General features: G+C 45.0%; 1 protein-coding gene and 1 non-coding gene across 4 annotated transcripts in view; both read right to left on the bottom strand.

Annotated features, from left to right (window-relative positions):
* Positions 1–11,370, bottom strand: part of MYBL1 (MYB proto-oncogene like 1) — a 35,245-nt gene extending 23,875 nt beyond the window's left edge. For all 3 annotated transcript variants that reach the window (XM_006131469.4, XM_006131470.4, XM_075920605.1), the window contains exons 1-3: positions 10,942–11,370; positions 3,313–3,418; positions 3,160–3,231 (exon numbers count right to left, since the gene is read on the bottom strand). In XM_006131469.4, coding sequence (XP_006131531.2) covers positions 3,160–3,231; positions 3,313–3,418; positions 10,942–10,961 — 198 coding nt within the window. In that variant the 5' untranslated portion in view covers positions 10,962–11,370. The remainder of the gene's footprint in view (positions 1–3,159; positions 3,232–3,312; positions 3,419–10,941) is intronic.
* Positions 11,371–11,869: 499 nt separating this feature from the next.
* TRNAY-GUA (transfer RNA tyrosine (anticodon GUA)) lies at positions 11,870–11,955 on the bottom strand. Its single transcript is given in 2 exon segments — positions 11,870–11,905; positions 11,919–11,955. It is a non-coding gene; the product is annotated as a tRNA-Tyr (tRNA).
* Positions 11,956–13,020: the final 1,065 nt, after the last annotated feature.

Below are 13,020 nucleotides of genomic sequence, written 5' to 3'. Positions count from 1 at the left end.
GAGACAAATATGAGGAATTTCCTAGTGCTGGGTAACACAGCTACATTATGTGGAAGTATACATTCCAAAGATTGAGGCTGTGAGCCAACCGTTATGATCTAGAGAAAGAAAGCCTGAAACTAGGGCAGTGTTTCTCAAAGAGGGCCATGGGCCTGTTTTGGGAAAGCCACTAGCAGGCCCATGTCACTTTGTTTACTTAAAGGGTCCATAGCCATGGAGCCTCACCCCTCCCATTGACTCCAGTTTGCCGATTCCACCCAATAGGAGCCACAGTGAGTGGTGGCCCAAGCCACGCCACTTCCCACAGCTCCCTTTGTCTGGGAAGAGTGAATCGGAGCCAATGGGAGCCACAAGTCTCCATGGCTATGTTTTTAGTAAAAAACGCCGTGCAGGCCCACTAGCAGCGTTCCCAAAGCTGGCCCATGGCCTACTTTAAGGAATCTCCCTCACATCATCAGTGGTAATGACTGATTATAAGAATTCATGAGGAGTCATGTGGCATCTTAAAGACTGACATTTATTTGGGCATAAGCTTTCATGGGCAAAGGCCCACTTTGTCAAATGCAATGCATCTTTGCCCACAAAATCTTATACCCAAATAAAACTGTCAGTCTTTAAGGTACACAGGACTCCTCGTTTTTGCAGATACAAACTAACACAGCTATCCTTCCAAAACCTGTCAAAGAATTCATGTAGTTTCTCCACAATTATCTTATCTTTTTTAATGCTCCTTTAGCATCTTGATCATCCAATAGCCCCACCGGTTGTTTAATAGGTTTCCTGCTTTTGATTTACTTAATTTTTGCTGTTACTTTGAATGTTTGTGTAGTTGTTCTTCAAATGCTTTTTTTGTCCTTCCCCATTATAATTTTACACTTCTACCTTTTAAAGATGCCTTTTCACTTCTAACTGCTTCTTATACTTGGTTTTAGCCACAGTAGCACTTTATCTTTTTACTATGTTTTTTATTTTGGGCTAAATTGAGCTTCTGTTATGGTGTCTTTAAAAAGTTTCCATACATCTTGCAGGCATTTCACTTTTGCAACCATACTTTTGAATGTGTTTCTCTAGCTTCCTAATTTTTGTATAATTCCCCTTTTTGAAATTAAATGTTACTATGTTGAGCTGCTTTGTTTTTTTCTCCACCCCCTTCTGTCCTCCATATTAAATTTTATTATGTTATGGTCACTATTACCAAGCAGTTCCACTGTATTCACCTCTTGGACAAGAGCTTGTACTCCACAAAGATCAAAATCAAGAACTGCTTCTTCTCTTATGAGTTCCAGGATTAGCTGCTCCAAAAAGCAGACATGTAAGGCATCAAAAAACATTCTCTCTGCATCCCATCCTGGGACAAGATATAGCAGTCAATATGGGGATATTTAAAATGGCTTTTGAACAGAACTGAGATTTTGAATAGCCTCTCTAATGTCCTTGAGCATGTCAAAGTCACTAACACCATCCTGGTCAGTAATATATCTCTACCACTATACTCGTATTATTCAAGCATGAAATTACTATCTATATTTTATTGTACAGTTTGGTTCATTTAAGATTTTTACTTCATTTGATGCTATGCTTTCTTTCACATACAGTGCCACTCTCCCATTAGCAATATAACTAAAAACATCAGTGTTTTCAAAAGGTTTAACTATTATATTCACTTTAGAAGGCCAAGGATTGGTCAACCTTGAAATCTGCTCTTGGCACCAATAACCTTTCCTCTTATTGAATATATTCCAATCCCTCATTTTCTTGATGAAGACACTGAGAATGGCACCCGAATTCCAACAGCATCGTAATCATCATCCTTGACCCACCACAATCAGATTACTGAAAAGTACCTCACAAATTCAACCCTTCCGGCACTGGAGGACAACCTTTCTATCCTTGGGCAGGAAACAAGTGCCAAAGGATATGTCTATACTGCAACTGAGAGCAAGCCTTCCAGCCTTATAGACTCACATTAGTGGGCCTCAGGTTAGCATGTTAAAGATAGTCATGTGACTGTTGCAGTTCTGAATCCAAAGCCTAGAGAGTCAAGTGGGTTTCACAGCCTGAATGCCAGTTTGAACCACAATATCAACACGGCAATTTTAATGCGTTGGCTCATGCCCTGTAATGCAAGTCTGTCTACCTGGATTGGGAGGCTTATTTCTAGCTGCAGTGTAGATTTACCCTAAGCTTATGGTATTGTATACATCTGTCACTTGACACCAGTGTCCATGTGGTGCTTTTAACATGCAATATCATAGAGAAGAAATTCACAAAGTACTCATTCTTTAATCATTTGATGACCACACAGATCCCAATACCAAGATGAACACCAGCTCTACCTCAAGCAGACCCATCACAACACAGCCCGTAAGAATCAAAACTCTCCCTCCCCCTCTCTTTTTCATGAGGAAACTTGGGAAAAATAGGACAGCATAGACTTTGGTGCCATCAGTATGCATGTGGCAGTTATTCTCTGTTAATGCAGCCCACCACTATATCCCAATGCATGGAACAGATCCTAAGATAGATAAAGCTAGTAAGTTACACTCAGCTTCACAAAAGAAGTGGGGGTTAGTAGGAAGGGCAGGGGTAAGTCAGAAATTGGACATTATTCTAATCTCATCAACTGAAGGAGCAAGGCCACAGATTGCCAAATTGGTACAAAGCCCTAAATTCATGCTAATCTCCACATTGCTCCCAGACACAGATTGCCACAGTGATAAGAAATCCTCATTTGGCCAAAAAACTAACCTTTCAAATGCGAAAGGAAAGAAGGGAGAAGTTTGCTTGATCTGCACTTTTATCACCTCTTGGTTAAATTACTTCAATCTACAGCACTGACTTGACTGTAATCTTACATGAAGATAGCAAACGATTCAAAATGCAGCAACCCACTTCAGATATAATGGTAGACATGAACATAGGACATTGGTGCTTCACAAGCTGCTGGCTTCACTCCTGAAATGTATAGGAAGTCAAATCCTTGGTCTTATTCAATTAGCCTTGAGGCCCAGCCCAAGCTATGCGTTACCACAGAATAATCAAACATAGCAATCATGTATGTCTCCCCATATAAACTGCTTTATAGCGAGTCATCTGCAAGTTAGACATAGATATCATCATGATAGACACTTTTTAATTAAAGTTATACTTCACACTTACTTGTAGATGACTAGCAATGAAAGTCCAATCATCTGTACCATTTTGTTCTACCAGCCTCTTTAGCTTGTCATCCTGTAAAGACATAATATCAGTTGAGAAATATAGCATTTTGATATGATCAAAAAAAGTAAAGCTAACCGAGACAAGTGTTACCTCATCACGTGTCCATTTTACTCTGTTACATATCTTCTTCAACCCTTTTTGCTGTGGTACTTCATAATCATGATCTGCATATTGAAGGTCATCATCTTCTTCCTCACTGCAGTGTACAAACAGAATAATTTAAACAAAGCAGAAATACATTTTGAATTAATACTGATCATCACCATTAGTTCAAGAAACCAGAGAGGATTTTGGTTGTAAACTCTGCGTCCAATGCATCTCTGGAAGAAACCTATAATGAAGTATAAAATTTGTAGGAACATAACATCAGACGATTGCTTTATTAAATATAGTACTCGTCCTCCAGAAATGACTCACATCCTATGCCTCAAAAGTAAGTAATAAACCCCACATGGAACATAGTCAATTTTACAAAGCTTATAGATTAATATCATGTTTCAATTTTTCTAATTCACACGCACATACCATGACCAGTGTTCTTTTTAATCTGCACAGCAGCACAGCTTCATGGGTGATTAATCAGCTCCATGGGTGATTAATCAGCTCCACTCAGTTAGAGGCTCAGGGCTCTCTCTGTGCACAGAGCTCAATGACTTGGTGGGGCTGATTAATCACCTGTGAAGCTGAGCTTCCGCGCTGTTTAGAGGGTACACTGATCATGACATGTACTTTGATATACATAAGTGCAAGTCCAAGGCTAAAACACCAATTAAAGAGAATGCATTTTCAATACACTTGGGAATTAACAGAGTATCTGACAGTCACACTATCAGTTAAGGCAGGTCCCAAGTTTTGTTTAATTTAAGGATGTTAGTGGAAGAAATGTGTTCTAGATTCAATTTTTTTTAAATCCTTTTGTGCACACTAAAACCAGACCCTCAAAAATAGATTCTGCTATACAATGTCACTATCAGAACCTAGATAAAATGATTGCTACAAGTAGTGTATCAGAGCTCACAACAAGGCCTGAATCTTCTTACTGTGCGTATTAGAATGGAAGGGCTAGAGAGGAATAATTCACCATCTAAAAGCAGGAGGCAGAAAAAAAAATATAATATACACCCTTATATAGGGACAAACTGAAGGAAGGGAAAATGTCAAGTAAAAGAAAAAACGATGGAATCTTGAATCTTGAGAAGTCAAATTGAGGCCCTGAGTAGGGGTTCCTTTCAAAAATAAAGGCACGAGAACTAAAGACAAATTAGGATTTCAGATGAACAGAATATAGTTGAGCAAGCAGACAGAACTGAAACTACAATGCTGAGCTCCTTACCTGATAATCAGAGGACAGGAATGGCAGAAACAGGTGCCTCCAGTATGCTCGATCTACTGGAGAAGTTGCATAATACTTCACAACCTTAACTTTGCAAACAAGCTCAGTTACACATAGGAGCACACAAAAGTGGCTGTGTCTACACTGGTGCGATCTCGCGCAAAAATGGCCACTCTTGCACAAAAACTTGCTGCCTGTCTACACTGGCCATGTGTTCTTGCTCAAGTAAACTGACACACTAATGTATAAAATCAGGGCTTCTTGCACGTGAACTCTGACGCTCCTGCTTAGGAATAAGCCCTCTTGCGCAAGAGCTCTTCCAGAAAAGGCCAGTGTAGACAGGCAACATGAATTTCTTGCACAAGAAAGCCCTATGGTTAAAATGGCCATCAGAGCTTTCTTGCGAAAGAGAGCGTCTACTCTGGCATGGATGCTCTTGCGCAAAAGTACATGCCAGTGTAGATGCTCTCTTCTGGAAGAGTTTTTGCAGAAGAACTCTTCCGCAAAAGAGTTTTTGTGTGAGAACGCGCCAGTGTAGACGTAGCCAAGTGTGTAATGGTTAAACTCATTCTTTCCCCTGCTCTTTTACGGCAGCATTATTTTCCCCTTTTAATTTGTCACTACATACCTTGATTTTTTAATTACAAATGTTCATGCTTAATGATCTACAGAAATTCCTTTCCACTACTTATGAAAGTACATTATACTCAGTACAGTCATCACTGTAAAATGATAATGACGTTCCTTATTTGTTTTTCAATTCTATTATAATAAGAAATATTCAGTATATAAAAAGATAGACACTTTTGAAAGTTTTGCATTTTAAGTCCCAAAAAAGTCAAATACACAAAAAAGTACATATATTCAAAGTCAATGGGAATTTGAAACCTAATTCACTTCGGTCATTCGGAAAGTTGTACCCGAAGTGAAGAAAAAAATGTTTGGGATACGTTCTGTTGAAAGTTGTAAGTCCCATTGACTTTCAACTTAAGCATATTCATTTGCAATGGTATTTAGGCTCCTAAGACACTTAAGTGCTTTTGAAAGCTGTACCACAAGTCTTAATTTCTCTTTTCTTCCTGCCCACATCACAACCCCTACATATACTCCACCTCTTCACACACAGGCTGAGCAATCACATGTTGATATTATACTTCCCTTTTTCACCTCAAGCAAGCCACAAAATACACTTAAATTTACAACTCAGTTGTCTCGATGTGGTTATACTACATCAACTTGAGCTCTGGGATTTAAGCACTGTATAGTGGACCAAAATTAAGTTAACAACTGGAAAAAGGACTCTGAAGCTATTACAAAGAGCAGACTATCAAAAAGGGCCAATTCATTACCTGATTCAGATGTAACAGACAATAATAAAACAGTATGTATTTCTCCCAATTATGTTACAGTACAGTGAATCTAACTTTCTCTCATTTTCAACATAAAAAATGCATCCTTTAAATGCCTTACACATTTGAATGATTATTTTACGAACATTAATTTTTAAAATATTGATAAGTTATCAAACATCTCACTAGTGAAATGGTTTACAATGAACAGGACATATTAGCCTTTAATATTAACCCCTTAAAGTATTATTCTGACTTGAAAGAACAGAAAGCTTTGTGCTAAGACCACCTGCAGATTGGATCAGTACATTGTGGAAAGCCTGACAAAAACTATACAACACCATAGTTTCTGGTTGCTGTGGCAATCTAGTCTAGTGATTTTGACATCTACACCAGTGTTTCTCAACCTTTTTTTATAAAGTACCCCTTTTAAAAAAAATTATAAGTACCCCCAGTACCTACAGTTTTCAGACACACAATTTTTTTCCCCTACCACTGCAACACATTTGTTTAAACAACTTAATCATAGCCAGGCGGGTGATGAAATTTTGGGGTGTAAAAAGTACAAAACTAATAATGCACTGTAAAACTTAAAACAAAAATTCAGTTTTCTCCAAATTTCAGTTGTGTTGACATACCCCCAGATTTAGTATAGTATACACCAGTGTTTCTCAACTGGTTGAGAAACATTGATGTATACTATTACAAAAGGAGGGACGTCCATCACACTGTCGGTCACAGAGAACATTTGAGAAGTTTCTAGGGAAAGGCAGGCCCCCAGCTCCACCTATAGCCCTGCCCCCACCACGGGGAGGGGAGGAGGAGGAGCTGTACACCTCCCTGGTGGGGAGGGGGAGAGCGCGCACCCCAGAATCCCCAGATCAGTGGGGAGGGAAGAGGATGCACGGCCTCAACCCCTCCCCACCAGGAGCAGCGGGGAGGGAAGAGGACACGTGGCTCAATCCTCCGTGGCCCCGGAGCAGTGGGTAAGGAAGTGGCCACGCGGCCCAAGCCTCCCTGCCTCCAGGAACAGCGGGGAGGGAGGAGGCCACATGTACATCTACTGTCACAATGGGATGGGAAATGCTAGTATTTTTTAAAATATGTTTTCCTAAATGAAATATGAAAATGAATATAATCAGTTGTTATTTGAAAAACGTGGTATATTTTACACTACCCTACATTCTTAACAGACCTCAAAAGGCAGATGTCTTTTTGTTTTTAAGAAACACAAAAGTCACATGAGAGAGAAGTTTCTAAGAGTATAAGCTGGATGTTTTGGCAAGTGGTTAGGGCACAGCTGGCACCAGATGTGATGGAGAGTGGAATTATACAACTACATTAGTTGGGTGTTTCTATTAAAACAGCTAGCACTGAAATAATACACAATCCTTACATCTGAACTGTCATAATTGAAATTCAGAATTAACATCACTGAGATAAATAGGGTAGTTCCCATGTGCTAAGAGGATTTTTTTTCAATTAATATCGAGATTGTGGAAATGGAGCACAATATCATAGCCAGCAGTGGATTTCACAGAAGTGCATAAAACACACAGCCCTACCTACAGTGACAGTTAAGAACTCTTCACTTGAAAGTTCTACAGAAAGATAAATGCATTCTACAAAGCCCAAAACCCCTTAAGATCTAGTGTTTACATTTCAGAGACAGAAGAGAGTACAGGCAGTCCCCGAGTTACGCGGATACGTCGGATCCGCAGTTACGAACGGGGCCCTCTCCCTGGTCTCCAGCAGACCAGGGAGACGAAGCAAAGCGGCGGAGCACGTGGGCAGCGGACAGCCCAGTTGCGTCTGGGCTGTCCGCGTGTCCCGCCGCTTTGCTCTGCTTTGCTCCCCGTCCCCCTGGTCTGCACAGCCCAGACGCGTCCCCAGCTCCACCTATAGCCCTGGTCAGTTTCAGCAGCCGCTGGACCCCCCCAGCAGACCAGGGGGACAGGAGCAAAGCCGGGCAGGCGGCGGGGGTCCCGCTGCGTGGGCGGCTTTGCTCCAGGGCAAACGAGCAAAGCCGCCCAGGCGACAGCTTTGCTTGGGTGTCTCTGGTCTGCTGAGGGGGGGGGAGGTCCAGCGGCTTTGCTGGACCCCCCCAAGCAGACCAGGGAGACAGGAGCAAAGCCGCACGGGCAGCGGGGTCCCTCCGCCTGTGCGGCTTTGCTCGGGTCTCCCTGGTCTGCTGGGGGGGAGGGGGCACAGCTAGTGCGCCGCCCCCCCCCCCCCCCCAGCAGACCAGGCTTTTGTTGCAGGACGCCTCAGGTAGGGCAGCTGGGGTGCTGCCGGGTTGGTCCTGTGGGAACCTACCGGGCAGCGCCCCTGCTGTTCTGTCCCAGGCTCCAGATTCAGCAGCTGTTGAAACTGATCAGGCTGATTCCAGGAAGCTGGGGGCAGAGCAACTCTGCCTCCTGCTTCCTGTAGTCAGCCCCTGGTCAGTTTTAGTGACAGCAGCTGAATCTGGAGCCAGTTCCTACTTACATACAAATTCAACTTAAGAACAAACCTATAGTCCCTATCTTGTACGTAACCCAGGGACTGCCTGTATATACCAACACTTTCTTTTTGTTCTGCTGTAACCAGAATGTACCAAATGAGCTCATCGTCTATGCACACCTATTTTAATAATCTAGCAAGAAATGTGAATTCTTCACAGCTCAATATTCATTGACAGCAATATTGGCACTTCCAGAAAGACTAGTAAGTCTTCCTTAGCTCCTGACTCCAGAAAGACAAGGTAATATGAGGTCATAACTTTTAATGGACCAACTTGTATTGGTTAAAGAGAGATGCTCCAGATGGCATTCTGGGTGCAATATGTAGCTGGAATGTCTCATGTTACCTACATTAAGGTAGCTGATCCTCTCTAGTTTCCAAACAACGAGTAGTCACTAAGGTGCCACAGGCCTAACAAACATATACAATACATAAATAAAATAAATACACACACACACACACACACATTATACACACACATATTTGTTAACTTTTGTTACACACTAGAAATGTTAAATTTAGATTAATTGGCCCAGGGCTACACTTCAAAGGCGAAAGAGCTGCAAGGAGCACAGGGGACTAAAGCAGTCCCCTGCTGGCCTCAGGCCACCTGCAGCATTTCAAAGTGGCAGCATCACATGGAGGCCGGGGTCAGCTGGGGACTCAGAGTGTCCAGCTGTCCCCAGGGTCCATGCAGCACTGCTGCTCTTAAACGCTGTATGCAGAGCAGGACCAGGTGGGAACTCAAGCTGTACATGGTATTTCAAAGCGGCAGACCCCAGGCTCCATGCAGTGCTGCTACCTTGAAACACTGTATGCAGCCGGGCCAGCAGGGGACTCCCCAGCAGCATGCGGCGTTTTAACGGCACTGCCACTTCGAAGTACTCCTCCCCCACACTGCCTCTTTCTGAGAGGCAGCAAGGGAGGGGAAGTGACCAGTCAACTAGTCCAGTGTTTCTCAACCTTTTTTTTTTTTTTAAGTATCTTTAAAAAAAATAATTATAAGTATCCCCAATACCTATAGTTTTCAGACTTACACATTTTTTTCCCCATTGCGACACATTTGTTTAAACAGCTTAGTTGTAGCCGGGCAGGCGATGAAATTTTTGGCTGTAAAAAGCACAAAAATAATAAAGTGCTGTAAAACTTAAAACAAAAATTCAGTTTTCTCCAAATTTCAGTTGTGTTGACATACTCCCCAAACTTGTCTCAAGTACCCCTAAGGGTACTCATACCTCTAGTTGAGAAACACTGGACTAGTGTATCAACTATCCAATAAGCTTTTGCTTATCGGATAATAGACTAGTCATTCACATCCCTATTTACATACATATATAATTGTGAGCTTTCTTGGGCAAAACCCAGTTCTCCAAATGAGATTTTCTTGTTCCCCTTGAAACAACTGAACAATTACAAGGAAAACATATTACTTTCCTTCCTGTGGTTTTCCCACAAGAACTATGAATTTATAGTATATTTGTAATAAACCTGATCTCCTCTGGAAGAAAAATACAGAAGAAATTCTGATGTACCAACCACAAAACTACAATTTCTTCACTCCCATGAACAATATGCATACACAGCAGTCTCCAAATAATAGAGATGGTCAAAACCTAATAGCTTTCATAACTAATATTGACCATTTACCCTGCTCTTCCTTTATCAATCTCATAAACCCCTTTCTACAAAAATCCACAACTAGAAAGACAGAAGACAGTAGTAACTAAATTACTAAGTGTAGTTTCCTAAAAATCCAGATTTTTAGTATAAATGAGACACACAAGCTCCTGCAAAATAGAAGATAAATCTGCAACAGCTCAATGTTTGCAGCTGAATAAGCACTTTCACTCACAGATTTCCCAGCTACAGGAAAGAATCACATATACCTTCCCCCCCCCCCCCCCATCAATGGATGTACCAGGACTAAAAACACAGTCTTTAAAAAAATAAGAATTAGTGAAGTCAAAGTATTAAAACCACGTGGTTGGTCAGAGAGGTAAAGGACCAGAAAGTTAGAAGAAAGGGAAAACTGGCAAGAACTACTGTGTAGGAAGAAACTAGTAGCCCAGGGGAAAGAGAAGACGAGGTTACTCTTATGTCTGTAGTACGGAGCGACATGGAAAAGACATGGGTGCAGCAACTCCGGTGAGATGCAACACACAGGGAAGATGGAGAAGTCGGGGAACACCGGTGTTGCGACAGGTGGGTGACAGGACTTAGGGGGGATGATGGGGCCGGGATCTAGCTCTGGGCATGCAGCGTTGGGGAGGGACTGGACAATGACAGTGGAGCACGAGGAAGGGCGGCCGGACAGGAGGAGAGCCTGAGCCTCTGGCGTGGAGAGAAAGACGAAGCGGGATGTGGGGGTGTAGCACAGCTGAGAGCGAAGCCGGGGGAGGGTCCCAAAGAGGGAAAGGGGACAGAGACCCTGCAGGCGAAGGGAACAGCGCTGCGATCGGAGCAGGGATCCGGGACGAAGGCGCGGAGATACCCGAGCCAGGACAGGCGGGCCGGCCGGCCGGGGGCGTTACTCACCTGCGCGGTCTCTTCGCCATCCTCGAGGCGCAGCATAGAAGGAGGCGGAGACGGACTGGGGACGGCGCTGCGCGGCTCCCTGCCCGGGCTCCTCACACTGCCCCGGGGAGTCTGTGGCGGCCGTGGGGCCCGCCCCGTCACACAGCAGAAAAGGGGGCGGCTGCCTCTACCGCTCCCGGACACTCCAGCGCGTCCACCTCACTTAGCCCCGGCCTGGCCCGGCGCCCCGCACACAGATCATGGCCCGGCCCGGCTGCGGAGACAGGATCGGGGGCTGCGGACGCTTCTTGCCCAGTTCCGAGGCCCCTGTTCCCAGCTGCGTCCCCCGTTGGCCCGGCCTCCTCTGCCGCTGCGCTGCCGTCACAGGTTTTGTCCGTGCCGCCGAATCTCGCGCCCAGCCTCCTTCCAGAGCCACCGTTTGAATCTGCGCACGCGGACTGCAACCCCATTGGCTGAGGCAGCCGCACGCGATCGAGGCGGGGCACCGCGCCAGAGGGAGAAAGGGTGCGACCAGTAGGGATGAAGGGGGCGGGGCATAGAGCCAGACGGGGGCGGACCCGGAGCAGTAGGGATGAAGGGGGCAGGACATAGCGCGCTGCATCCTGGGAGAGCGAGTTTTTCTTCCCGCCAAGCCTGACGGTGTTCAACAGTGGCAGCTTGTAAGAAGCCCCACGGGCTCTGCTACGTGCTGCTGCCGCTCTTGCTTCCCAGCCCAAGGCCTTATTCTCCCCCTTCAATGTGCCTGTGCGAGGCGTCCTGAGTGAGCAGATCACTTGGAATCCGGACTCACCTATTACTGACTAAGGACAAAATGCAGGCGAACAGCCCACAGTCTGCAGGGGGAGGGAAACACATCTCGCCTAGTGCAAATGTTACCGATACAGAGATTTCTCACATTCGGCATAGAGTATAATTACAAAATCATGTCTCCTTCGAGCCGGAATCGAACCAGCGACCTAAGGATTCCCGCAGCTCCTCTACAGTCCTCCGCTCTACCAGCTGAGCTATCGAAGGGACTTCCTGGATGTTCTTGTTTCCTTTCTACATAGTCTCCTTTTCATGACTCATCCAATGTACTTTGACTTAATTTGTAATTAAAGAGCTGTCAGTATGGAATAGCAAAAAATATAGTGAGAGCAGCTTTTGTACCAAAACAAATGGAGAGAGAAATGGAGCTTTGGAGAGGCCAAATGTTCACTATTAATGCAATACAGTCCTAGGCAGACTTAAAAAAAAAAAATTTCTATAAAAACAAGTATTTGCCTTCCTCCCATGTATCTCTCTATAAAAAAGATTTTCCTGAGGGATGACAGAGTCATGTCATCATGTCACTCTGCATCCTGCAGCCCTTTCCTTCCTCTTTCCCTTTATCTCCCTAGTGTTCTGTGGCCAGGGGGAAGAGCCCTGGGCACATGTGGCCTTTCCCCCTCACACAGGGGACTGGAGCCAGAGCCACACAGCCTTCCCCCCTCGTGGGGGGAAAGCGAAGCAGCCTTCCCCCTTGTAGCAGGAGGGGGCCAGAGCCACGTGGACTTCCCCTGTCACCGTGGAGACCCAGAGCTGCCACCTGTGTATCTTTCCCCCCTGGTGGGATGGGACTGGGAGCCACATGCCCTCTCCCCTCACGGGAGGATGCCAGTTAGCCAGCTATGGCCTCAACCTAGCCCAGTCCCTCAGCAACTGGAGGGAGAAAGCCACGCCAACCACTGCCAGTGGCAGCCAGAGAGAGAGAGCCAGGCCAGCCTTGGCCCGGCCTAACCCTCGGGCGGCTGGAGTGAGAGAACTGGGCCAGCCTCAGCCCAGCCCCCCGACAGCCAGAGGAAGAGACTCAGACCAGTTGCAGCCTCAGCCTGATCCGGGTTCCCTGTGGCCGAAGGGAGAAAGCCAGGCTAGGTGCAGCTTAGGCCTGGCCCAGCCCCATGGCAGCCAGGGGTGGGGGAAAGCTAGAGCTGCCAACCCTCAGAGAGGGGAGTTGGCAAGCATAGCAAGCAGGGGGCACTGCCCCTTAGTATTTGCCTAACATTACAATACAGTCTGATATGATGTATAATCTGAGACTTGGTCTACATCACAAATGTA

The sequence above is a fragment of the Pelodiscus sinensis genome, chromosome 2 (genome assembly GCF_049634645.1).
Source record: "Pelodiscus sinensis isolate JC-2024 chromosome 2, ASM4963464v1, whole genome shotgun sequence".
Taxonomy (NCBI): domain Eukaryota; kingdom Metazoa; phylum Chordata; order Testudines; family Trionychidae; genus Pelodiscus; species Pelodiscus sinensis.
This window is presented reverse-complemented; position numbering and strand designations above follow the sequence as displayed.